This window comes from Topomyia yanbarensis, chromosome 3 (assembly GCF_030247195.1).
Source record: "Topomyia yanbarensis strain Yona2022 chromosome 3, ASM3024719v1, whole genome shotgun sequence".
NCBI lineage: Eukaryota > Metazoa > Arthropoda > Insecta > Diptera > Culicidae > Topomyia > Topomyia yanbarensis.
In genome coordinates, this window is record NC_080672.1 from 138,519,554 (window position 1) to 138,546,298 (window position 26,745).

General features: G+C 38.1%; 3 protein-coding genes across 4 annotated transcripts in view; 1 reads left to right on the forward strand and 2 right to left on the reverse strand.

The window, feature by feature from the left end:
* The window catches only part of LOC131686714 (uncharacterized), a 49,105-nt gene extending 39,099 nt beyond the window's left edge, over positions 1-10,006 (reverse strand). The window contains exons 1-3 of one of the 2 annotated variants that reach the window (XM_058970641.1): positions 9,833-10,006; positions 4,593-5,021; positions 1,507-4,507 (exon numbers count right to left, since the gene is read on the reverse strand). In XM_058970641.1, the coding sequence (XP_058826624.1) occupies positions 1,507-4,507; positions 4,593-4,595 (3,004 nt within the window). In that variant the 5' untranslated portion in view covers positions 4,596-5,021; positions 9,833-10,006. Of the gene's footprint in view, positions 1-1,506; positions 4,508-4,592; positions 5,109-9,832 lie in introns of those variants that run through there. The other variant, XM_058970640.1, reaches the window with a different exon arrangement.
* A 6,375-nt stretch (positions 10,007-16,381) lies between these two features.
* Positions 16,382-17,002, forward strand: LOC131686724 (putative ATP synthase subunit f, mitochondrial). Its single transcript, XM_058970655.1, has one exon. It carries the CDS (start codon positions 16,477-16,479, stop codon positions 16,798-16,800), a length of 324 nt encoding a protein of 107 aa, XP_058826638.1. The 5' UTR covers positions 16,382-16,476; the 3' UTR covers positions 16,801-17,002.
* Positions 17,003-18,197: 1,195 nt separating this feature from the next.
* The window catches only part of LOC131686715 (WW domain-containing adapter protein with coiled-coil homolog), a 36,554-nt gene continuing 28,006 nt past the window's right edge, over positions 18,198-26,745 (reverse strand). The window contains exon 11 of the mRNA XM_058970642.1: positions 18,198-19,451. Coding sequence (XP_058826625.1) covers positions 19,370-19,451 — 82 coding nt within the window. The 3' untranslated portion in view covers positions 18,198-19,369. The remainder of the gene's footprint in view (positions 19,452-26,745) is intronic.

Below are 26,745 nucleotides of genomic sequence, written 5' to 3' on the forward strand. Positions count from 1 at the left end.
CTGCCTCAAATAGTAATAGGGTTTTACTGTACCCACAACATAAGTGCCATCGGAATGCCCTTTAGATCAGATTAATTCAGCGTAGTGGTAGTGAGGATAATTTGCCTTTCTGTCAGTCATATATCGTCGTCAGTATGTGTTTCCGGTCAGAAAAGAGTTTCCGGTTGAACCAATCTGCAATCATCAAAGGGTACAATAGCCTAGCTCACAGCAGTTCAGGCACGCTCTTATGTTTGTACTTTATACGTTAGTTAGTCAATACTGTGTGTTCATCATTCGTTAAGTAAGGTATTTGTTCGTTATTGCCAGTCCGCCATTTTGTCCGGAAAGTGATTAATATATACCAATAGTAGTTCATCGTACCCGCGAGTTTTACTCCATCGCGACCGAAACAGTGTTCCATAGATAAATCCGACACCTCAACAGACACTTGAATGTGCGTTAACAGAGGCCCTCCGTGCGGTGAAGCCTGGAAAGCACTCACCGTATTTCCTGGAGGAAATACGGGAGCATCTGATTGCTGGGGAAAATACGGGAGCATCTGATTGCTTTATCTGAAAAATCTTATCAGATTATCTTGGCTTGGGTCCCGTTAGACTGCTCTATCGTGGGCAATGTGAATGCGGACTCTTTAGCCAAGGACGCTCGGTTGTTGGCAAACTTCATGGAGCAATGGGCAACTGGAACGGTAGTTACATTCCATTATCACGAAGTTATCCACGAATGCTTGGTTTACGGGTTTGGATGTGAACCGAGACATTATTTGTACAATGTCAAGGCTCATGTCCAACCATTACACGTTTGATGCGCATCTCCGTCGTATAGGACTTACTAAGAATAATCATTGCGTTTGTGAGAATGACTATCACGATATCGATAGCCGTCCAACCAGAACATCATGGCATACCTCCCAAGCAGATGATATAGAGAACATCTTGATAGCATCAGAGCGCCAATAATTATACGAAATATCGACCTTCCTATAACCCCTGCGATTAGAGGCTGGAAACCTCTACAACCAAGTGTGCGGACCCGTTTTTGGTTCATCGAGTAACTACAAGGTTGGGTACTAAAAATCTTATTGAATTTCCTGTTTCAGACAATTTTATCAACACGTGGAATCGATTGGACGCCTACTCTTGTAACGCTCATTTTTTTTCGTGCATGTTGAAATATAATAAATAAGTCTTATGCTGATTTTGTTTTTAGAACCGAGTCGCTCTTGGTTCGCTCTGAGCTGTCACTTTTGTATGGATTTTGTAAATATTAGAGCGAACCTAGGGCGACTCTGATCTAAAACCGAAATCGGCATTAATATTACACAAGAGGCCCATTTCTGCCTTGCCTTCAAAATTGTAAAACAAAATTACTTTCGGTTTGAGCACTTTACATCAGACGCTCCCATTAAGACTCATAGGTTTCATATAAATGTTGGATTTTGCTCCCATTGGTATGAAATCAATCAAAAATATATCTAGTTAAACATGTATACAACTTAGTACTTACTGTCTTTCTCCCTCGGTCTGGGCGGTGATTTTATCTTTTTCTTGGATTCCGAGCCACTAGTGCTGCTACTACTGTCTGCATCGACTCCGGAGTGATTACTAGCCGTTTCCGATTTCTCGACCGCAGCATGAGCAGTGGACGACTGAGCAGCCTTTCGCGCAGCCAGCGCCGCCTTGGTACATCCTTTCCGGCGCCTATTGGCCCGTCGATATTTCATTCGTTTCTTCGCCTGTAGCCAGATGTAGTCGTTGGTACAGTTAAGGATATGTGCGTACAGTACAAGGATATTGACACATTCCTTTTGACATTTTGAACACTGCACCGGTCCTGGTTCGGATGGATAAGTGGTAAATGAGGTGGTAAAATCTTGACCAGCCGTAAGTAGCATGTCCAGAGTAGATCGGGACGAACAGGACGATACAATACTGGTTGCAGTTTGACCTGACAGTGAAAGAAGCGACGAGGACGAGGTGGCCGTCGAAAACGAGGTAGCTTCGTTCGAGGAGGAATCTTCGCTTTTAATCTCAGTGATGGTGGCAGCAGATTCAGAAGACGGTTGACGGGTTGGTGGCGTTCGACGGTCAAAGCTACTCGACGGGTAGTTTGATAGACGAGCGTAGTGGATTCGGTGCATAGTAAGAGCGGACAGAGGGATGAAGAAATGTTTGAACAGTTGTTTTTCAATAAGTTCCCGTCCGACTATCTCATAGTAGGTGGAGTACACGTACGGATGACGGAAAGTCTTATGTTCTTCTACCTGTTTGAGGGAACCAAACTTGTCACCGCAACAATAGCATATGTAACATCGTGGTCGGGCCCACTCGCCGCTGAGTATGACCTGTAGTCGACCGCTTGTGTTCGGTAATTTCAACAACTGCAGACTTTCGATGAAGTCTTCGTCCAAAGTGTTGGACAGTCGCTGGGCATCTGCCAGTTGAGATACCGCCAGGTTCGCATCATCCACTGATTCAGCTTCTAACTTGATAATACTTTGATCGTGTTGTTCGAGTGTGATTTGTGGTAGAACACGTGTGTCCAAAATCTGGTTTAGTTCGTAGACCTGTTTGCGTTGCTCTTGTCGAAGACTATCACCCACTTCGGCAATAGAGCTTCCCGGTTGGTAGAGACTTCGACGATTACGGATCAGCTCGTGCTTAGTACGCATTGTTAGCTGCGTCCACATGTCCAGCTTGGACAGATCCCGCAATCCCAAAGTTGGTTGTTTTATTTTCTTTACAATTTTTCCGTTCTCGCTAACGTACTTGTACTTTTTGACAAAATCCCATTTCCACTTCCAGGAGTTTTTTGTGATCGGTTTCTTAATTTTGGTCACGGGCATTAAATCCGTACCGTACTGTTCAACGGTAAGCAAAGTGGGAAAGACAGTCAGCGCCGGTAAATTGGTGGCTTCGTGAATTTTACTTTCCGATTGGAGGGGACTTTTGACAACGGTAGAACGTATTGCCGGAACTGACGCAACAGGACTGATTGGTGATGGTGCGTTCGGGGTAGTGGCTTCTATTTTACCATCTAGGTGACAGCTTAAGTTTTGGCGAACATTTGCATTGACTTTTTCGTAAAAATCTTCGTCAAAGGTGCTGACAATATCATTCTTTCCACGCGAAACAACAAAGTCGCTCTCGGAGCTGCCGCTTGGATTGTTCAGGGTGGAACGAATGGTTTTCAATTTAGTAATTTTGTTGTAGTGATTGTCCGGTTGAGAAGAGGAAGCTGCAGAGAGAGAAGACGAACAACTGGCGCTATCGGCAGTCGCCGTTTTCCGGCGGGTTTTTGTGTTGATCGTTTTTCGTCCCTGCTGTGAAGTTCTATGCTGTGCTATGCCTAATCTCGAAAGCATCGGTTCGGAGGAACGCATCATCATTTTGTCAGACTTTTTAGCTAATTTTGATTTTGATCCTCCAGCTAAAGTCATCGATCGTGCAGCAGATGCTCGTCCTGAACTTCGAAGGCGAGTAGTGTTTGAGGTGGTTGAGCCTACCAACCCTAGGGCAGCGGACAGAGAATCTACTGCATCAATATTTTCAATAGTGAGATTCTTCATCGCTTCCGTGTCGAAGTCGACCTGAATGGTAAGCGGGGTGGTTACAATTTCGCAACTTTTCGACTTGACGTTGAAACTTTTAAGGGCAGCTTTCGATTTGGGCCGATTGCGACTTGAATCCGGGTTGTCGTTTGACGGATGAAGTGTTTCCAGATGAGAATCGCGGGATTCATCACTAGGAAATCGTACACCGCAAGGTTCGCAAGCAAAATATCGATCGGAATGCCGATCGACCAAATGTTTGAACAGTTGCGGAAGATCCTCGGATGTTGTTGCCACTTTGCCCTTGTTGCAATAGCTACAATTGGGATACGCCCCATCATTGGTCGCTGGTATTACTCTGCTACTACTTCGTCGCTCCTTCGTTATTCGATGTACTCGGTCCGTGTGTTTGGCCATTAACGTCTGGCTAGTAAACGTTCGATCGCAGTACAGACAAAGCAATTTGTAAATAGGACTTGGACTAGAGCAACTTGTTCCTGGCTCACCATCCGAAGGATTTTTCAGAATATTCAGCGCACCCAAAATTGCTTGTAATCGATCCAATGGCAAACGACAGATAACACCTGATTCTGTCGGTTCTTCTCCAAATACTGACACACCTCCGGGGGTAGTTGATGGCACTTTAAAGACATCTTCGTTAGGTGCTGGTTTAGTTTCAGTCGTTTCCCAATCCCCCACCGAGGAAAGAGATGACGACGACGAAGTGGAAGAAGCTGATGACAGACTATCATTTCGGATTGAGGTCAAACGTGTTGAGGTCCTCCTACTAAGTGGAGGCGTCGGTTGCAGATGCTGAGGTCGCTTTCCGGTTGGTGTTGTTAGGGATTTAGCGGGTGTAGAACTTGCCTGTGGAGATTGCTCGCGATCGTCACTAGGTTCCGAAACTGGAAGTGGCTGATCAGTAGCACTCGACGATGGCTGTTGAACCAGTTTCGTCTAAAACATGAAAATATACCGAAATGAGATGGAATCAGCAAACATACGGAAAATCGATCGCGACAAAAACAAAATAAAAATTTACCATTTTCTCCGTGTGTGCGCTCTGCTGGTGCTTCTTGTAGCTCCACTGCTCTCAGGCTGCTGGTGGCGAAATGGGGGACACCCATCAAGTTTAACTCATTGCTTCCGCCGTCGTTGGAGCTCTTTGGGCTACCGTCTGTTCACTGCACAATTTTTCTCCGGAGCACCGTAATTCAATAAAACTATATATCAACGCACTATTTGGGCAGCCAAAACTTTTTCCAATGGGAACGAAAAATTAAAACAAACACAAATCGATACCAGCAGGAAGACACTGCGCTGAGTTTCACTTTTCCTTTCGTGCTACTTCTCACAGAACGAGCGACACAGTTTTTCACACATTCGGGAGCAATTTAGGTCCAATTGCCTGCCCCCGGGGCAGAATCTTCTATCACAAGCACTCGCACTGCGCTTCAACCGCAAAATAGCGCTGAAAAAGCACAGAAAACTGTCCTGATTTTTGCACTAAATTTCAATTTTTGTTACGACGGTCGACGACGAGGAAGAACGAACAACGGTGGCCATCTTGCTTTTTGCAAACATGTGTGCGTGTGCGTTTTCAACACCCAACAAAAAAAAATCTCGCCGTTCTCTTGCTCAGCCGCAAAACAAACTCGTTTGCTCGCTCTCCCATAAAAAAACGATACAAATACACAACCACTCTCACTTCGAGACTGTCAAAATAAAAAATGCTGCTAGCTCTCGGACGTGGGCGATGTTTTTTCGGTCAGTGGACGCGATGTTAGAACTTTGGACGATTTGGGATAATTTTGTCAAAGTAAGATTACCGAACCATATAAATATTCTAAATTAATTAATTCGTCAAAACCATACAAAACAACTAGCCCTACATGTTAGAAATTTCAAGGTTCTTCCCCTCTTCTTATAGTGACGAATATCAAACTAAGATCAGATGCCGAATTTTACATCATTTTGAACCTATAGGCTGATCACTTGTGATGCATTTTTAAAAATCAGCGAAATTAAATGCATTTCTTTCCACCAAAATAGAAATTCATAATGTATTTTGCATTGCGTGCAATGTGTGTAATACGTCAAAACCCTACATTCAACAAAACGTCAAAGTGGATCAGCATAGGTTTGTCTAACAAATTTTAAAAATAAGTTATAAACTGTAATTTTCCGAGTGCTACTTCAAAAGTTATAGTATTTAATATATATTTTTCCATAGCACCAATGTGAAAAATTTCGGGCCCCCAAGGGAAATTTGGCAACTGAGTTTTCTTCGATATATTTTGTCACATTGATGGTGGGGGGGGGGGGGGGGGGGTGGTTGATGAGTTTTTGCAATGCTCTACTCACCAAAACGGTTTGCTGAGTAGAGATGGTCGGGTTCGGGTTTTTAGACCCGAAACCCGGACCCGACCCGAACCCGACAAGTTTCGGGTCGGGTTCGGGTTTTATAAATTTATGCTTCTCGGGTTCGGGTCGGGTTCCGGGTTTTCAAATTTGAAATTCTCGGGCTCGGGTCGGGTCCGGGTTTTTAAAATTTTGAACTGTCGGGCTCGGGTCGGGTTCGGGTTTTTCAAATAAGGAATTGTCGGGGTCGGGTCGGGTTCGGGTTTTGAACAAAACGACCCAACCTTTTCTTGACGCTGTCTATACATAAAACCCAATCTCTTTTTATACTTCGTGATACGAATGGAAGACACATATAACCGTACCAAATGGTAGCACCTTTAAATCACTAGAATTCGTCGTATTTTCTGGTGCTCAAATATAGTATTTTTTCATTCTTGACTGAATTATTTTATGTTTTAAAGGAACATTCATGAGAGAGCATTTAACAATACGTGTCTCATATCTAAAATCTCTTTGCGATTTATTTTTAATGATAATTAGTAATAAATCAAGTCAACAGGAATTTATCGGAAACTATTGGTTCAACTGTCTGTTTTAAAATATTAATTTTGACAGGTACTTTAAAACCGATACGTAGGCCGCGGTCAGAGTAAACGCGTAAAACTCAGCTAAAGCGTACAGCAAATAGTGTCTAAAGCAAAGCGAGTAGAAATCTACGGGAAGTAGAAACAATAAAAAACAATCTATTGATGCGCTCCTGATTGGTCGTTTTGACAGTCGCGAGAAATCTAGCAGTGGGTGTTGCGAGTGGGTGCGCGACGTTAGGCATACATACGTTAGGCATAATGGACGTTAGGCACAATGGACGATTGGCATAATATACGTTTTTTCAGATTAGAAAAAAAACGCTTTGCTATACCATACCTTCGCATAACTTTAGCGAGAGACTCCAAAATGAAAAATACCATGCGAGATATTTAGTCCTTGCAAGTGTAGTTTTTTTTTCTATTTTTTCTGTGGACGAGATGAAGAAAATGTCCCTTCATTTAAGGGAACAGTTTAGGTATAAGCTCATTTCAAGCCTCTTAGATGTATTACCAATACAGTTGCGTCCAAAGATTTAAAAAAAGAAAAATAATGAACAGACATTAAGTTTTTGTTTACAAACAACATGGACATGAAGGGGTTGATGTGCGTTATTTTCATTTGTTTCGTCTTCGGCATATACCGTACAGTTAATTATTAATACAATTGTTTACGTCAATATTAAAAATTTTCAATTGCTAACTTATAACTAAATTTAGTGGTATGCAGGTCGTAAATTAGAGCAGTTTCGTTGAATTTGCTACAACATCTGTTCACCGGATTATTCTGGCCATAAGCTGTACGATGTCTAGGAATCCACAAAGGCGGACGATTCCTTATACCACGAGGAGGAACAAACAATCAATTCATACCTATTCATACCTTAATATAAAATAGAACGATTTTAAACAAGAGTTTCAGCCTATTTTAGAGATGTGTAATTTGTTCTACATCTTTTATTTGAGTTATTGAGGTATTTACAATAGAATAAAATGTTGATCGAGTTTTATCAGCTTCCAGAGTAATTCTACAACATCAAAAAATTTAAAACATTTGCGCTCTTACCACCCGAGGCTGTTATCACCAAAAAGTTATTTCTTTAAAGGATACTTCAACTTATGCTTAACGTCCATTATGCCAATCGTCCATTATGCCTGACGTCCATTATGCCTAACGTACGTATGCCAAACGTCCGTATGCCTAACGTATTTATGCCTGATGGGGTACACTCGTTGCGAGTGCACTTAACGGTAATATTTTTTGCTACATATTGAATATTAATTGTCCATTAACCCTACAACGGTTTCGTGACTTTTTATCTAAGTAAACGGTTTTGTGGGATTTATTCGTACCCCAGAACTAAAATCGCTCTAATATGTCTAATTTTTATTAAATTTATAATTAAATTGGATAGTTCTATTCTAAAACATACAATTTTACACAAGTTTTTCGCTTACTATGTATCGATGTTATTCTTTTAAAAAAAGATATAAGAATGTCTTCGGAATTATGTAAACATGACAAAACATTAACGTAAATGGTTTTGTGGGGTGCATTTGTACCCCAAACAAACTTTAAGCGGGCACTGTTAAGTTGGTCAAATGCAACAAATAGGTTGTACTTGCTTTAATGGAAGTTTTATAATAATCAAATTGATTTATGATAAAGATTGCTTGCAGTTAAAATAAACTGTAACCATTGACTAAAAAGGGCGTTGTAGCCCGGCGACGATTTTACAATTCCCATATATTGAAATCACAAATTTGGTGGCACTGCTGTGGCCAATTACCATAGCTAATTTAATACATGTGATAAATTATACAAAACTGCCTTGCAGGAATGGTTTTACATTTCTTAGAAAAGAAATGCATAGAATTCGCTTTTGATACAAAATTAAAAATTTTGGTTAAGTACGACGGGCAAGGTTGTCTGAAACTGTTAACATTCAGTTTTTTGTTTCCCCATGAGTTAGCGACCGATTTATTCTACATTCCGGTTAATATATCGACGATTTATAAGTTTCTCATAACATTACAAATTCGACGTTCAATAATAGCAAATGAAAATGCGGATTCTACTCGCCAGTGATTCGTTTTGCCATGGGCAGATATAACTCAACGCATATGGTGCTACTTCAGATTCGAATGGTTCTACTATTCTAAGATGAGCCTAGGGTGCCTAAAATTAAAAATCTTCGAGATCTTTGGTGGATTCTCCATATTAGCAAGTTGGGTACGGATCGGGTTTCTCAAATTAAAAATTTTCGGGTTCGGATCGGGTTCGGGTTTTCAAATCTTAAAATTCTCGGGGTCGGGTCGGGTTCGGGTTTTACAAAATTTTAATTCTCGGGTACGGGTCGGGTCCGGGTTTTCTAATTTTAAAATTTTCGGGCTCGGGTCGGGTGCGGGTTTTTCAAATTTTATAATATCGGTCTCGGGTCGGGTTCGGGTTTTTAAATTTTTAAGCTCTCGGGTTCGGGTCGGGTTCGGGTTCGAAAAAATTGAAACCCGACCATCTCTATTGCTGAGAAGGCACAAATGCATGAATTTGAAATGTTTTTTTTCTAAATGTTGTATATTAGAATGCTTTAAATTTGTTAAAAATTAAATGTTTTTTCCTTGACCTGAAAAACAGTCTTCACTACCAGGTTCTCGTTCACACTAATAAAATTACAAATTAAAACTACTTTGCGTTGATTCTTGTTGCAAGTTTGTCATCCGTTTACTGTTGCGATGTACTTGGTAAATAACGGAATGTCCCCTCAGTAATTTTGGACAGCTAGCCTTATCATACGATGATGACGTTCGCTATATTGAATCTGTTGATTTTCAACACCTTGTTTGCAATTCGTAGCAGCCCTTAAAGAATATCTGTCACATAAACTGCCGCTCTATGCATAATTGTCCCGTAGCAGCAATAACCACTTAAAATTATAATGCATCAAAATTATAATAGTTTACCACAGAGAAACTCGTTTCCTAGCAGATTCCACACCAAAGTGCGCGAATTCTATAATTTATGTTTGCATGCTGTAGACATGCTTATCATATGTGTGGTGCACATAAAATTATGTTTGGTTTTTTATCGGTACTAGTCAAGAATTATTGACTTATTGTTTCGCCTAACATCCAAAATACATACACCGCCGTTTTATAATTCTTTATACCATTGTAGGTGTCTTTACCCTTCGTGACTTCGAAGGTAAATGCGATGATATGATGATTGACGATTGAGTGCGTGTTGACAGCAGTCACTGAGTGATTCCCAACCCTTTTCTGCACAAGAGGGGGTATGTGACTACCATGGAAAAATCGCGGAACAAGTTTAAATTACCATTTTCAACACTAGTAATTGAAACTTTCATTCACAATTGTAATCACTAAATACGCCGCTTTTCACAATCACACTAGCCATAACTGGGTACTTCTACCTGCAATTCATGACCGGTTTTAAAGTTGTCAAAGTGGTCAAATGAAGATTGGAAACTCTTCTGGTTCTGGTTGTTAATGATATATCTGCCACAATTTGTATTTCGTGCGCTAAAGAGTTCTACTTTGTATGTAAGTTTAATAATTGCTTGCTTTAAACTTCCACCTGTGAAAACTATCCCAAAAATTTAATCAAAACACAACGCATGACTGAATCGATGGAACAAATGGAACTGTCATGACCGATGAAATATTTCAAAAACCCAGCGAAAAATTTGAAAAGGGCCTATCTAAGAAACGTAAACATTAAGAAAATTGGAAAAGGATTGGTCAAATTCATTATTGGTCACTGCACATTGACGTCATGCATTAAATATGACAGGTGGTGGTCCTGTTGATTACATTTTGAACTTAGAGATTATTCGTATTCTCAAAATGCAGCATTTGAAATATATTGGGAATAATGTTTTAGAAGTATAAATCTCGACAAACATATGATTGCGGCCTAAAAGCTAACTGTCATAATCCACTTTGAATGGAAATTCCGGACAAACCGTTACATGCCAATTACAGATGTTGGTAGTAAACGAAAGAGAAAAGTTTTCTCTTTCATAAACTGTTGTAAACTGTGTTCAACTAGTAACGGTTTGTCCGGAATTTCCATTAAAAGAGGATTTTACAGTTGGCTTTTAGGGCGTAATCATATGTTTGTCGAGAAATGAAGACTTCTTCATTAGGCCAATCTGCAAATGAGAGCCCTCTTTTTTCGCTTTCTCTTTCGATTATTACTGCGAAACCATAAAGCTTTTAAATATTTATTAGAATGTTTCAAAAGACCAAGGTTTTTACTAGCTTATTATGCATACAGTTGAAGGGAAATCAGAAAGGTGACCGAGTAATTCGCGGAAGAGAAAGTAAACAAAGAGAGGCTCTTTTGCAGATTGGACCTATTGAAAAAAAGTCTTCAAATGTTCTCTAGAGCACCTTTCAATTAAATTGTGCTATTCCCTACTGTGCGAAAATGTATATGAAAGAACTAATAAGTGAACTAATTATTTGTTTATCAATTACTTTTAGTGTTCCCTGAATCGGTAAGTAGTTTTGCGGTAAAATTTCTTGGTAATTCATTATTAGCACTAAGCTTATTTTAATAGAATTTTAATTTGTTAAGTCCAAACTGTAAACAAAAGGACCAGAACTTGTCAAATTTGTGAGGTTAAGGCATTTCATACAATGATCAATAAACAATAGGTTTGTTCCAGTACACGGAAGTCACTCCAGAGTAACAGAAGCAAAAAATACAAAGCCGGCGCTAATCTATTCCGACAATAAGTTAGTGTCGGTATCTGATGAGGCGAAGCCGAAACGCAACATAGTATGAAATAAGGATTTGTGCCCTCCTGTACAAAGACTGGTTTTTACCAACAAATTTTCACCCTAGTGAGAAATTTTGGTTTTTACCAAATTTTCCTCCTTAGGGTGAAATATAGCATAGTGCTTTTGCATAGGTCTGCTAAGCCAAGACAAGTTCCGGCTTCACTGTGTCTCATCGGCATAAACAGAACTTCTGCTCGAACGGGGTATCACGTTTGATCAGTTGTTCGATTGAAACACAAAGTGTGTTTTAGTTTTAAGGGATTTGCGTCAAGCCGGCGCTAATCTATTCCGACAATAAGTTAATGTCGGTTTCTGAAGAGGCGAAGCCGAAACGCAACATAGTATGAAAAAATACTTGCTCCTTTTTACTCCGGTTTGCTATCAGAAGAAGAAAAAAGAGAAGACGAGAGTACAGGAACGATTTTCTCCGGAGTACTTCCAGTTTATCTTGGTACTGGAACAAACCTAATGTTATTAGCTGTCGTTTCTAAAACTAACTTGGCGGATCGGCGTTTTTGAGGATCGTATCGCCTGAGAACCGCATTGCGCATATTATTTCTTCTTGTATACTGCCGCTAGAAGCATTACTGTCCCATGTGCTATGGGAATCCCTATACACATGGGACAATTATGCTTCTAGCGGCAGTATACCTCGCACAAAAAAATCTTTTCAGGTCTGATATTACACCGAAAATTAAAAGGATTAAGTGAAATATAATATGATGGTAGATTGGCCAAATACAAATTAAATACGCCAAGGTCCCATACAAAAGGGTCATCATTTCTTGGTTCACCAAGGAGGCGGAATAAACTACCCAATTCATCTTGACATGTGAAAGTCGGCAGAAAAACGATGCTGGCATCGCTAGCTGATCAAAGTGTGCCTTTTGATATTGACTTTTTTCAGTTTGTTTTTGTTAGTAAAGAATTGGCCAGGTTAATAAATTTGGTTTCCTGGTGAGGCATTTTTTAAATGTGAGTTTGGCTGCAAACCAAAAACCACTACCACGGCGCATACTGCTTTCGGCAGATCCACCAAGAGCCCACTGCTACTCCTGTGCGAGTGTTTCAAAATTACCGTATTGTTTTTCGGTAGCAAATCATCGATCGACGAGAAAGCATAATCAACTCCGATACTGGTAGTCAAACGTCTATTTTTCATCACAAAACACCGGACTGCCCTAGTTATTATTCCAGTTGCTCAACTTTTGGTCTTATGTCGTTTTACCTTGAAGTGAAACCTACCCAAGTAACCACGACGCTTCAAATGATGTAAAGTTAACAGTCTTAAATGAGTCGTTCGCAGAATGCGATAAAATGCTTCATTGCTGTAAATGCAACACCAATGCTTTCATAAAGTGGAAAAGGGCGATTAAGCGACTGATGTAAGAGCTGTCAAAGAAAGCATTTATTTTACATTAGTAACGCTCTTATAAAGCTTTAGTCTGTTAAAAGCATTACTAGATGCTGCAATAATGTTTGTTTCGTTTTGACAGATCGATGTTATATAACACAACGAAAAGCTGATATAATGCCAAAATGAAAATAAAATGGAAAAATGAACGTTTTTCCATTTTCCACTTCTTATTATTAGTCAGATACAACATTAACATCACCACAAAATTCCAATTCCTTCAGATTTTTAAATTAATTTTATGGGATCCGAACCATGATCATCTGACATCAGCTTCATACGAGGTAGGCCGTTAGCACTCTTATCTGTGGAGGATAGTTGCCGACGGAATGATATTTGCAATATATGAATAACGTTTTACATTATATAGCCTTTGTTAATGCAATGACACGTCGGTATAGAAGGATAGGTGCAAACATTTGTCATTTTTTGAGTAGCACGAAGCAGAGATCAGTTTTATAGTAGAGATTCCGAAACATACTTAATATTGACATCAAATTGTGCAGATGAAATTATGAGCATTTAGTGGTTTCTCTATGATATGCTTCATCTGAGTTGCAAATTATAGGAATGCATACTCGCGTTGTTTAATTTCATGTATTCCTCAACGGAGATAGGATTGGTCAAAAGCTATAGGCGGTGCAGTGCTCCGATATTTTTGCCCCATTCGTAGAAAATTGCCCGTTTGCCACACTACTCTCCATGTTGTTTCAGGTTGATATTTTTTGATTAGAACATTTTCTTCATAAACGTCAAATTATTTTAATGTTTCATAACTTTTAGTTCAAGCATTATATGCTTTTCAAGTGTAGCGCAGTAGAGCGTCAAAGCATTTGTAAATGCAATGCGATCAAACACTAAACCGTTGCTCTAAAGGTATGTATAATGCCTGTTACATTGCTCATAAGAGGCAATGTCTTGAAACATTTGGGATGTTGTGTTATGGCAGCACTGTTTTAAGAAAGTAGTTTTAGAGCAAATGAACATTAACGATGTTAAAATAATGCTTCAATATAATGCATGTGGTTATTTGGGTAGTCAGGTTTTAACCCCGGCTGCTGCCAAAACGTATGAAGTGACAGTGGTTGAGCTAACTATCTGACGCAGTTTGGGGGTCAAGGAAAACTATTAAAATACTGTTATAATGAAACAACTGTTGAACCAATTAAATTTGGATCTGGAATCAATGAATTTAATCCATTCAAGTTGACCGTTGGAACTGAGTTCATATTATTTTCAAAAACAAAGTACAATTATTTTCGCTACCGCCACTTGTACTTCGGGTTTATTTCGTTCGGTGACTTGCTCAAAAATTCAATTCTGGAAACATGTTCAGTGTGGGAGTTCTCTGGGATATAATACCATCATGGGCTTATTTCACCGAAATATTTTTTTCAAGAAGCTTTTACTGAAGCAGTAAAAAAGAGGCAGAACCAGCGGATTCTAAAAGCAGACTGACTGTACCGATACAAAATTAGCCGAAAAGTTTCTAATGTGTGTAATACATATGGTCAGAGCTCTCGTTTCAGCGCTATTAGGTGTCCCATTCGCCCTTGTAAAGCTTACACAACTCAGTTCTAGCATTTAAATGTAGTCAGTCGATCGCGCCGACGAATCGAATGCGCAAATTCATACACGAAAATCTTTATTTTTTTTTTATTTCTTTTTTTTTGTATTTGGATTGGCATTGAACCTAACGGCAGATCACTCTTGGAATATATAAAAAAATGCATCAAATTAGAAAAATGCATTCAATTTCTATTTTTGCATTAACTTTGCACTCCCTCGCAGAAATGTTTGTTCAAAAAACGTCCTACGCTGATCCACTTTGTTCGACGTTTTGTAGAATGTAGGGCTAGTTTTTTTGAGGGTTTTGACATACATACACATACATTATGAATTTATTTTGAATTTATGAATTTTGATGGAAATAAATGCATTTAATTTCGCTGATTTGTAAAAATGTATTAAAGGTGATCTGCCCCTAGGATCGATTAGTGGGTTGGCTATAAACAGAATCGAATGATTTGCCTGTTAAATACGTGTAAACTTTTGTGAAATAGCAGACTTCACGCTAAAAACTAAAATGTAAAAAAACGTAAAAGCGTAAAAAAACACTTTTTTGCGATTTTTTTAGAGCTTTGCGTGAAGCGAATTGATCAAAACTTACGTACATTATAGTGTATCATTTCAACAACATGCTGTAATTTTTCTATGCAAAAATAACGACAAACGGCTCGGTGACGAAGCTTTTTGTAGAACGTCCACGGAAAAAAACATGATTTGCGGTGTTACCTGCCATTCCAAAAGTACTTAACCAATTTCTTTTAAACTTTGCATACATATTCTATGTTAAAAATACCTAACCTCTACGTTGAGTTTTTGAGATGATTCCCCTAGTTCCTGCACGATATAACAAGATTGAGTCAAAAGTACTGAATTTTACGCAGAGCTGCAAATTTTCAACTGGTTGGTTTGAATTTCAAGTTCGCGCAGAAAAAAGATTTGTAGGTTCAATAAAAATATGGATTAAATTCAATAAATAAAATTATTGGTCGGGAGACAATAAATTTATTTATTGAATTCAATAAAATTTATTTATTGTTTCAATAAAAAGTTTATCGTTTTGCTTTCTAATATTTTTTTTTATTGAAAATCAAAGAAAATTATTGAAATTAAAAATGTTTTTATTGAAAGCAAAAATACATTGTTTTTCTAATAAGAAATATTGTGAAATTAATAATTTTGTTGGTTAAAGTGATAGACAATAATTGATTGAACTCAATAACACATATTTTTGGTTTAAATATGCTAATTTTTCTGCGTGTTGGAACAAATCTCAAATCATACCCAACTATGTTAAATTAACAGTTGTTCGTTTGCATCATTCATTCAAACAACCGAGTTGCTCAATAATTTTTCATTCATTTTCAATTTCATTGATCCTATGAATATCTTTCTACTGGGGTATTGACTATGTTTTCAACCAATACTACTCTGAACATACTTCTTACTGTCCATGTAAGCTTAAAAATGCAAAACATGTCAACATTTAACCTAAACAGGCCTCTACAGTGCAGATGATAACCTTGGTTAGTGAATGAAAAAGCATCAATGTGAAATGAAGACGTACGGTTTAGTTATGAATGTACCGCCAACTTGAAAGTGAATGATTCAGGGAGGCTTTGAATTTGAATCCTGGTTCGGCTTGATTGAACTGAAAGTTGGCATTTTAAAATCTCGACAAACATTGATTACGGCCTAAAAGCCAACTGTCAAAATCCACTTTGAATGGAAATTCCAGACAAATTTTTACTAGTCGAACACAGTTCACAACAGTTTATGAAAGAGAAAACTTTTCTCTTTCGTTTATTATCAACATCTGTGATTGGCGTGTAACGGTTTGTCCGGAATTTCCATTCAAAGTGGATTTTGACAGTTGGCTTTTAGGCCGTAATCATATGTTTGTCGAGAAATGAAAATTTGCACCACTGATTTTAGGTAGTTTTTCGGTGGCCTGTATATTTTTGCTTGTGTCCGCTTTAGTGAAAAAAGTATATCAGTTTGGTTCAGTGTCCTAGTGTGGTAGGAAACATTTCAAGTTAAAACTTTTCGTTTTTCTCACGACTCATGTCTATGTTTCTGACGTCCATTATTTTTATTCTCCATTCTTGCTGGTGTAGCAGCGCAGTCTGACCACGAAAATTGCCTGCGGAGCACTCATTCTCGGATCGAACGAACAAAAGTAGTTATTCGCGATGGCTTTCGGTGACTATCCTGCGGAGTACAATCCGAAGGTACATGGACCCTACGATCCGGCCCGTTACTACGGAAAACCGGACACTCCTATCGGACAAGTTAAGTTGAACGAGTTAGGCGCTTGGTTCGGCCGTCGGGATAAAAATCCGCGAGCCATGGCTGGTGCCATAAGCCGTTCGTTCTGGAGATGGCAACACAAGTACTGGCAGCCAAAGCGGATGGGAATCGCTCCGTTCTTCCAGGTGATTGTTGGTGGGATGGTGTTTTTCTACACCATTAACTATGGTAAACTGAAGCACCACAGGAACTACAAGTACCACTAAAGGATGGAACGGGAGCTCGGAACAGGAAACAGTTATGTAATATCAGGCACTAGACAGTTCTGCCGGAGGAATAAGTACTGTTTCCGAAGAAATGTGTAGGCATTAATTACTGGGAAACAATCGAATTGGTAGGTTCTCAGTAGTTTTATTCAGAAAAACGAATTATGTAATTGAAAAAATAAACGTGTAGAGGCACTGAAAATCTCGTTTTACTGTCAATGTTATCCCTCAACCCCAGAGATGCCAGATTTGCAGACAAGTCTGCAAATTCGCAGACTTTTAATTTAAGCAGCAGATTTTTTCGATGACGCAGATATTTGCAGATTTTTCAGTATGGTTGCAGATATTTGCAGATTTTTTAGTTTGGTTGCAGATATTTACAGATTTTTGAATATAAAGGCTTTTGGATACACTAGCTTTCCTGACATTTTTTGTTCTTCCCAGACTTTTAAAATTATTATTGCAGACATTTGAAAAAAGTACCTGGCATCTCTGCTCAACCCCCCGTGCTTGTAGTCATAATAGGCTGCTCTTTTGGAATAGATGAACACGAAAGATTTTGCAAGCAAACCGATATGTCCAATTTAGAAACGCGAAATTATTTTGTAATTTGTAGTTTTATTGCCTACGAAAATCTGTTAGTTTACACTGTACCTCAGGTTAGGTTTTCAACTTAATTTTGAGATCTGCAATAGCGTCGTTTACTTTTGTTTTTACGTTTGTAATGTAAAGGATGCTACCTGACTAATGAGATGAATAAGGGTTCGTCTACCCTATTTCCTTAGCAAAATTATTCATGTGAAATAAATAAATAAACAATCATCTCAATTTGACCGGTACCGACCTGAGAAAGTGATTCTTCGCTTCCAAGAGTCAAAGTGATTGGCAGAATGGAACATCCCTCAACACAAAATATCCGAACAAATGAAAATTGACTATGCTAGTCGAAAGGCAAAGCCCCGCTGCGCTATTTTAATCATAGATCACCGATTGGTTGAGAACATCAAAACACTGATGAACATCAGCCATCATCCTACTCAAGCCAAACAATGCGTATTTCCCCCGCATATGTTACATCACAGGGGTTAGATTCTATGATCATATCAAACCTGAACTAGGCAAAAATGTAGTATTTAATACATACCAACATTATTTTTTGTATGGGGGCGGGCACAGCGTAATTGGTAAATCGATTGCTTTGTACGCAGCTTACCTGGGTTCGATTCCCAACCCCGCAGGATAGAAATTCTTCCATAGATTTTTCAAACCCGAAAAGAGGCGAATGACCATAAGGTTAAAACCTCTATAATCAAAGTAAAAAAGGCATTATTTGATAGTCGAAAGAGTAAGATAATCTGTTCGTCCACTAGTGTCGCAAAAGTTTCAATAAAATACAATTTTTGATTTAAATATATTTTGTTGTATTATTTGATATTTCTAAACTTCACTATTCTTCCCTATGACTTATTCTCCACTTTTTCGCTTGTTGTTGACGAGATGATCCAGATTGGCTCGCTTTCCTGCACTCACCTTGTTGATGTTGTTCGCAGAGTGGCTGTTGCCTTTTCAGTACAGGAAACTATTGTTTAATTTTAGTGCTTACTTTGTTGGATTGTAATGTTTTACTATATTAATTTTCCGATATCATTTGTCTGTATGCATTTACTGTTTATGTTATTTAAAAAGTTAGCTTCGTTTCCAAAAAAAAGTAGAGGGCTGAGTTTCTGCTGCAACGACGGGTCGAACGTGTGTCAGTTTTGTTTTCTTTTAGTCTGAAATTCTACTTCATTTCATTTAGTTCGAAAACTGTTTATTAATTTATTGAATTTACGCTTTACTCTGCCTTAGTGATAACTTATAGTTTAATGAAATATACATGAATATTAGACTACTTTTCAGCATTTTGTTTCGTTTTCTCTAGAAAGTGATTCTAACGTATCAGTTTTCAACTTATTTGTTGCATCTTCTCATTTTAATCCTCTAAACAGTTCGCGGAAGAGTGTCTTAAATCCGTTTTGGGCCCGAAAGAAAGGATCCTCAATGTAGAAGAGATGGGGGAATTAGTCTATCTGTGTGCAGATGGTTTCTTTTTTCAGAAAACATGAAAACGAACAATCTGAATAATTGCATTTCACAAAACTAAAAAACTTTTTCCATTATTTTCGCATAAATATATGTAATAATAGTAACAGTTTAAAAATCATATCTTTGATGATTCGTGCCAGTTCTGCTGTCTTCCGACTGCCCTCCTACTCCCGACGGTTTTGCGACCATACTGGTGTGAAAGATTTTTTCCCTCTATATAGGTATTTGTTTGTATTTTTAGTGTATATGATTCAGCTTGATTCTCGCATTTTAGAACAGGGTGGTTTCCAGAAACTTTATACATTGATGTGTTTAATTTTGTTTGACGACTTGTCCATAATACAGCAGTGTAAGACATGCACTTCAGTTAGGTAGTGTTACTTTATTCCGCCCCGATCTTCCTTTGAAAAGAAAGGATGACTTTGTTTATTTTTTTGTAGTTTTTTTTGTTTTTTGTATAAATTTAACTTTTTATTTAATAGCGCTATAGATCATCAGACGACATAAAAGAGTTTTGCGATTTTAGCTCCTCTAATCTACGAATTTGTTGCCGTAGATACATTATTCTGAAAGTAAGAAAAAGAAATATATTAAATGAGTCAGAACAGAAAACCGCTGCTCTACACTGTTGATAATATGATAAGGTAATATAGGTACTGGATACTATATTGGATAAAATAGTAGATGCAGAACAACAAGATTAGAATTGTCGACTGCTTTGCAGGTTGAGTAAGTCGATGTTCCAGTACTCAATTTTTGCTCCCAGTTTCTCCGAAGCAACCTCAGCAGAAACCTTGCTACTGTTGACTCCAGTTTGCTACCTAGAGAAAGAAGCTAAGGGTCCGTACACAAATGACGTAGCTTTTTTCTGGCGATTTTCGACCCCTCCCTCCCCCCTCGTAGCATTTGGTCACAAAATTCTAACCTCCCCCTTGTAAATGACGTAGCATATCTCTAAACCCCCCCCCCCCCCCGCAACGTGACCGGGAGATGAAAAAATTACATATGTTTTTCAATTCTTTTAAATATATGTCCTTACAAAATGTTTGACGACTTTTATCAACATTTTCATTATAACAGCAAATTACCTACAAAAGAAGCCCATTTCATGACAAATATAGTGTGGATAGTTTTGTTTAGAATTTTACATGTCATAAAGCATGAAGAAAAGTTCACATAGCTGCTGCAAACGATTTTAGGAAGCATAAGCTCAACTAAATTACTAAATTTTCTTTGATTGAATCCGAAAGAAAATTTAATTCAGCTACCAAAATAAGTCTACTAGTTAGAAATATTAGCTAACTAATGTGGAAATTTAAATCCGCATGAAAAATCTATCCTTTTCTTTGCGAGCCTGCCATTCCGCGAACAGTAAAATTTACAAAATGAAAAACCGCGTGAAAATCAACTTAGGAATGGAGGAACATTAAATTGTTTTCTCTAATTAATGGGTTTTGATGCCCGCCAAAAAAATTAAACTTAATGCTACGTCGCACAACTTCTGACCCTACCCTCCCCCTCGTCACACTTCGTCACAAATTTGGTGTACCCCCCCTACCCCCTAAAATGCTACGTCATTTATGCATGACCCCTAATAAGGAACATTTGCCTTGTTTGCACTGGAGTGTTTTGAAACGTAACGTTGAATTTTCATTTGACCCAGCTCATCGTTAATTTTATTTTAATTTTTTTGTAGAAAATTTTATAAAGTAACAAAGTCTCGAAAACCACGAAACGATCTGACGCTTGAGAAAATAGTTATTAAGCAGAAACCGATTGATGCTCTGACGATTGATAAAATATTTTTTTCTAGCACCACTGCTGTTGGTTGTCCAATTATACGCAAAAAGAAACTAAATCCTATTTGGCCACTTCGCAAGGTTTTAGGGATAAACTAAGGCTTCTATTGTACATAATAAGAGAAAGTTAAAATTTTTGTATGCAAATAGACCGTCAGAAGCAGTGATGCTAAGGAAAGTGAAATTTTCATCAATCTTCAGGGCAATCGGTTTTTGCTTAATAACTTTTCCCACAAGCATCAGATCGTTTTGCAGTCTTCTAGACTTTGTTTCCTTGACAAATTTCCTATAAAAAACAGACATCTACTTATTTTTAGGAGATAACGGGCGACTCTTGGAAGAATTAGTTTGCAAAAGACAATTTTCCCATGCGAAATCCCATGTAAACTTTAAACCGGGAGCACGTCGTTTGGCATAAGTTCATTTGGCATAATGTTCATTTGGCATAACCGTAGGTGACACATACGGTCGTTTGGCATAATGTTCATTTGGCATAATGGTCATTTGGCATAATGGTCGTTTGGCATAATTTGAAATATACATTGAAATCTCTGTTATATTAGGCGTTGACGATGCCTAATGTGGCTACGCCACATCGCTTTAAGCGTGGTGCTGTCCGATATCGCTCCGCTCCGTCGGACTTAAACTAGCTGATAGCCCCTATGTTTAAGTAATCCGGGCAAACGAGTGGATCACAGATTTGCTTGCAAGGGGCTGCCGTTCCGACGGGGGTATACAGATTCAAAGAACTGCTCATGTTTGAAAGAAGGAGTCAACTCCTAAGTTTAAGTAATCCGGGCAAACGAGTGGATCACAGATTCGCTTGCAAGGGGCTGCCGTTCCGACGGGGGTATACAGATTCAAAGAACTGCTCATGTTTGAAAGAAGGAGTCAACTTCTAAGTTTAAGTAATCCGAGCAAACGAGTGGATCACAGATTCGCTTGCAAGGGGCTGCCGTTCCGACGGGGGTATACAGATTCAAAGAACTGCAATATATATATATATATATATATATATATATATATATATATATATATATATATATATATATATATATATATATATATATATATATATATATATATATATATATATATATATATATATATATATATATATATATATATATATATATATATATATATATATATATATATATATATATATATATATATATATATATATATATATATATATATATATATATATATATATATATATATATATATATATATATATATATATATATATATATATATATATATATATATATATATATATATATATATATATATATATATATATATATATATATATATATATATATATATATATATATATATATATATATATATATATATATATATATATATATATATATATATATATATATATCTGTATACCCCCGTCGGAACGGCAGCCCCTTGCAAACGAATCTGTGATCCACTCGTTTGCCCGGATTACTTAAACTTAGGAGTTGACTCCTTCTTTCAAACATGAGCAGTTCTTTGAATCTGTATACCCCCGTCGGAACGGCAGCCCCTTGCAAGCGAATCTGTGATCCACTCGTTTGTCCGGATTACTTAAACTTAGGAGTTGACTCCTTCTTTCAAACATGAGCAGTTCTTTGAATCTGTATACCCCCGTCGGAACGTCAGCCCCTTGCAAGCAAATCTGTGATCCACTCCTTTGCCCGGATTACTTAAACATAGGGGCTATCAGCTAGTTTAAGTCCGACGGAGCGGAGCGATGTCGGACAGCACCACGTGTAAAGCGATGTGGCGTAGCCACATTAGGCATCGTCAACGCCTAATATAACAGAGATTTCAATGTATATTTCAAATTATGCCAAACGACCATTATGCCAAATGACCATTATGCCAAACGACCATTATGCCAAATGAACATTATGCCAAACGACCGTATGTGTCACCTACGGTTATGCCAAATGAACATTATGCCAAATGAACTTATGCCAAACGAACTTATGCCAAACGACGTGCTCCCCTTTAAACCGTGGGCGCAAAAAAATAGTTTCACCGATCGAGCTAAAAATTTGCAGGGTTGTTCTGGGAGCTAAATGGGACCCAAAAAGTTACTCGGAGCCAAATTTTATTTTTTTCGTGTAACCATGTCCCACTCTATTGCACATGTACATGTGCAGTGTTCTATATGGTCATGGCACTGATCGCGCGCCCGAATTCGCATGACCGTTAACCCATTATATCCCAAGGTTTTCTAAAGTGGCACTAATTTTCGTCAACGCCTAATATAACAGAGATTTCAATGTATATTTCAAATTATGCCAAACGACCATTAAGCCAAATGACCATTATGCCAAACGACCATTATGCCAAATGAACATTATGCCAAACGACCGTATGTGTCACCTACGGTTATGCCAAATGAACATTATGCCAAATGAACTTATGCCAAACGAACTTATGCCAAACGACGTGCTCCCCTTTAAACCGTGGGCGCAAAAAAATAGTTTCACCGATCGAGCTAAAAATTTGCAGGGTTGTTCTGGGAGCTAAATGGGACCCAAAAAGTTACTCGGAGCCAAATTTTATTTTTTTCGTGTAACCATGTCCCACTCTATTGCACATGTACATGTGCAGTGTTCTATATGGTCATGGCACTGATCGCGCGCCCGAATTCGCATGACCGTTAACCCATTATATCCCAAGGTTTTCTAAAGTGAGTCACATGAAGTGATATCTTCAATAAAATATCAAAGATTATAGGAAACACAAAATCACCGCTTAAAACAGTTTTGAAAATGAAAATATTTGATGTGGGTATCGCAACGCTTAAAATGAAAACAAATATTACGTTGTTTCACATGTTTCTTTGGATTATCTGACAGACAAACTTTTTTGCCTTCGGGGGAACGTTTTGTAACGTAATGGTAGGGTAATTTCGGGAGAGATGCCGCGTCAGGAGAGATGCCGCACTCTCTATATCTCGTATATGGGGTCACTTTTATACGGTAATATGATATTGTGAGTTTGTCTTTCGAAGAATTATAACTCTAGAGATGTAAAATAATCCTTTTTAATTACTCACGAAAATTTTATTAATGTTTTTGTGCGTTCAATTGCATCACGGAGTGCCGAAAATTGTTCAGCACCACATTAAAATTTCGTTTTTTTAAATTGTTCGATTTTTTTGGTAAATCATGTATCGGTTGAATAGGTGGGATCTTTTAGAAGGCATTCTGATCATGAGCACGATCATCCATAATTTTAGAGGAAATTGGCGTCGTGCGGCATCTCTCCCCTACAATTGGGAGAGATGCCGCATCAAAATTGGGGGTGAGATGCCGCACTCAATGGAAGAGGATGCATAGCTAAAATATATTTTTTCACCTCGGAATGTCATTAAATGATCATTTGTCAGGTATAGGTTCTTAATAAGGTACATCCACAAACTAACGAACCTAACACAGTGACATATAGGATTATGAGTCTATTTATCTATATACTTAAATGGGCGACATGTATCTAAGTATCAATGACTTCGGTTTATTCTTTAAAGTTTCAGGCACTAATTTTCGTGAACGCATTGATTTGTAGTGATGTCAATATTGAGATAAAAGCGAAAATTTGAACGAATTGATGCTTTTTCAAAAAGAAACTTTCAAGAACAAACCTAAGTTGTTTAAATTCATTGGGAGAAACAGCCAAACAGTGCTTTTAACGAACTGCTACTAACACATAGATATGTATATCGTACAAGCATATAGATAAATAGTGCCCTGAATTAAGTTACTCCAACTTAACCGTTACACAAGGTTGAGAAAGAAAAATATTTTTAAAATATTGAATGAAAAAATGATTCTGGAAATGGTAGTAGCCCCTTAAGAAAAGTGAAGGTGCTAACCGATTTATAGGTGCAATCAAACTTCATGAAACTCAGCTGAAGACACTGAATCACAAAAACATCAATGAGAGCCAAAAAATATTTTGTTCACCATTTTTCAGTTTGTGACCACGGTGCGGCGTCTCACCCGCACATGCGGAATCTCTCCCGCAATGACCTTTTTTTTGTAAAATGTTCATGAAAATTTGATTTTTTTTTCATTACAAAAACTATTTCACAGTATTTTAGAAACTTGTTGCAATTGGTAAAAATGATTTCATCAATTATTGAATGGTTTACTTTGATGCAGGATCGATTTTTAAAAATGTACGGCATCTGTCCCCAAATTACCCTATTATTAGCACTAATTACAACAATAAATTTCCATTACAACTTTCGACAAACATTCGATTAGGGCGTTTGTCAAAATTCACTTTGAGACAAATCGGTACTCTTCAGTCACAGGTGTTGGTAGTAAATGAAAGAGAAAAGTTTTCTCTTTGATAACTGCTGTGAACTGTTTTCTGCAAAAAATGGTTTTCTGGAATTTGGCTTATATGCGGTAATCATATTATTGTCGATTATGTTGCTTATGGGATTTTCGATTGATTGACATTGGTGTAGTGGAGTGCACTGGAACTGCACCATTTTGCACTTTCTAGCAGAAGTGCAGAAAACTGGGACAAATATCGACAGTGGTCTTATCTCACAAAGAAATACTAGGTTAACACTCCCATTGGTGCAATGATAAACCCTGTAGGAAATAATCTATTGAATATTTTTCCTTGAAAATTTGGGAAGAAGGAGTTTAGAGTGCATTGTTCACACTGTATTTTTATCACCGTTAGTTTTTCGAAAATTGGAAAAAATGGCGTCACCCGAAAAGCAACGTCGCGAATTGATTTTGCGCAAGCACCTGGAAAATCCTCAACACTCTCATTGCGACAAGCGGGGAAGTCATGGGTCCGGAAACTATACACGCAGATGCAGACGAAACCACATTTTCTCATCATGGGGATGATGAGACTTACGCCAAGGAGGACTTCCGCCTGCTTCCGCACAAATTTGATGTGTCGGAGGAAGTAAGGAAGCAGAAACTTTCAAAGTTTGCCACTAAAAACATGATTTGGCAGGTGATCTGCTCATGTGACCAATGCAGTGTGCCGTTCGTGACTACCGGGACGGTAAACGGGGAGATCTACCTCAAGGAGCGTCCAAAGAAGCGTCTGCTTCCTCTGTTGAAGCAACACGAGGGCCCTAAGATCTTCTGGTCGGATCTAGCTTTGTGGAACTCTACAAATGATGCCCTGGAGTGGCACGAAGCCAACGGGATCGCTTTAATACCCAAGGCCATAAACCCTCCCAACGCACCGGAACTAAGGTTCATCGAAAAATACTAGGCAATTATGAAGCAGGCGCTACGGAAGCATTCCAAAAAGATCAAATCTAAGGAAGAAGACACGAAGGAAAAGTGTTTCCGTACAGAAGAAGCTGCAGCTAGATGTTTTACAGAACCTAATGAGTAGAGTGATGCGTATGTTGCGATCGAACGGTAATGGCATTAAAGTATTCCATTTGGTTTTTTATGAGTTTTCTGTTAGATTGTATTCTCAATTACCCATGAATCACAATGCACAGATAAGATCACCAGATTTGTTAAGGAAATATAAAGAAATATACCAAAACATGGTTATCCCATCCATAGGGCTCAATAAAAATATAAATCTTGAACAGCGTTTATCTGAGGTTACTGTTTTCAATATGGGACTCTTAAGCTTTAACGGTGATTGTTGTTATTATTGTTATTTATCAGTGCCCAATCGGGATGTCTCAAAAACCTATTTCTGCAACCTATGTGCATTAACTGTACATCTACCGGTGCACTCGACAGTATGTGCAGTGCTTTATGGTCACACCTATGACCGCGCACCCAGCTTCCCATGAGCGTTTTGATGGATCCTAGGTGGTCCTTCCATGTTGCTCTGGGATACATTGCTACTATACATATCCATACATACAGGAAAACATACGAACTCACATTCATACTTACATACATACATACCTTCTATTTGGCACAATTTGATAGCGCGTAACGTCGTGTCATCTAGTCTGTCTAATTTTATTGAACATCATCCTACCATCGCCTTGGGGTCTACGTCATATTGGTAAATTTTGCATTGAATCCTCTTGTCTCTT

Bases quoted from the DNA above. Each gene is read 5' to 3' on its own strand.
- LOC131686724 (XM_058970655.1), top strand. From the start codon at position 16,477: ATGGCTTTCGGTGACTATCCTGCGGAGTACAATCCGAAGGTACATGGA.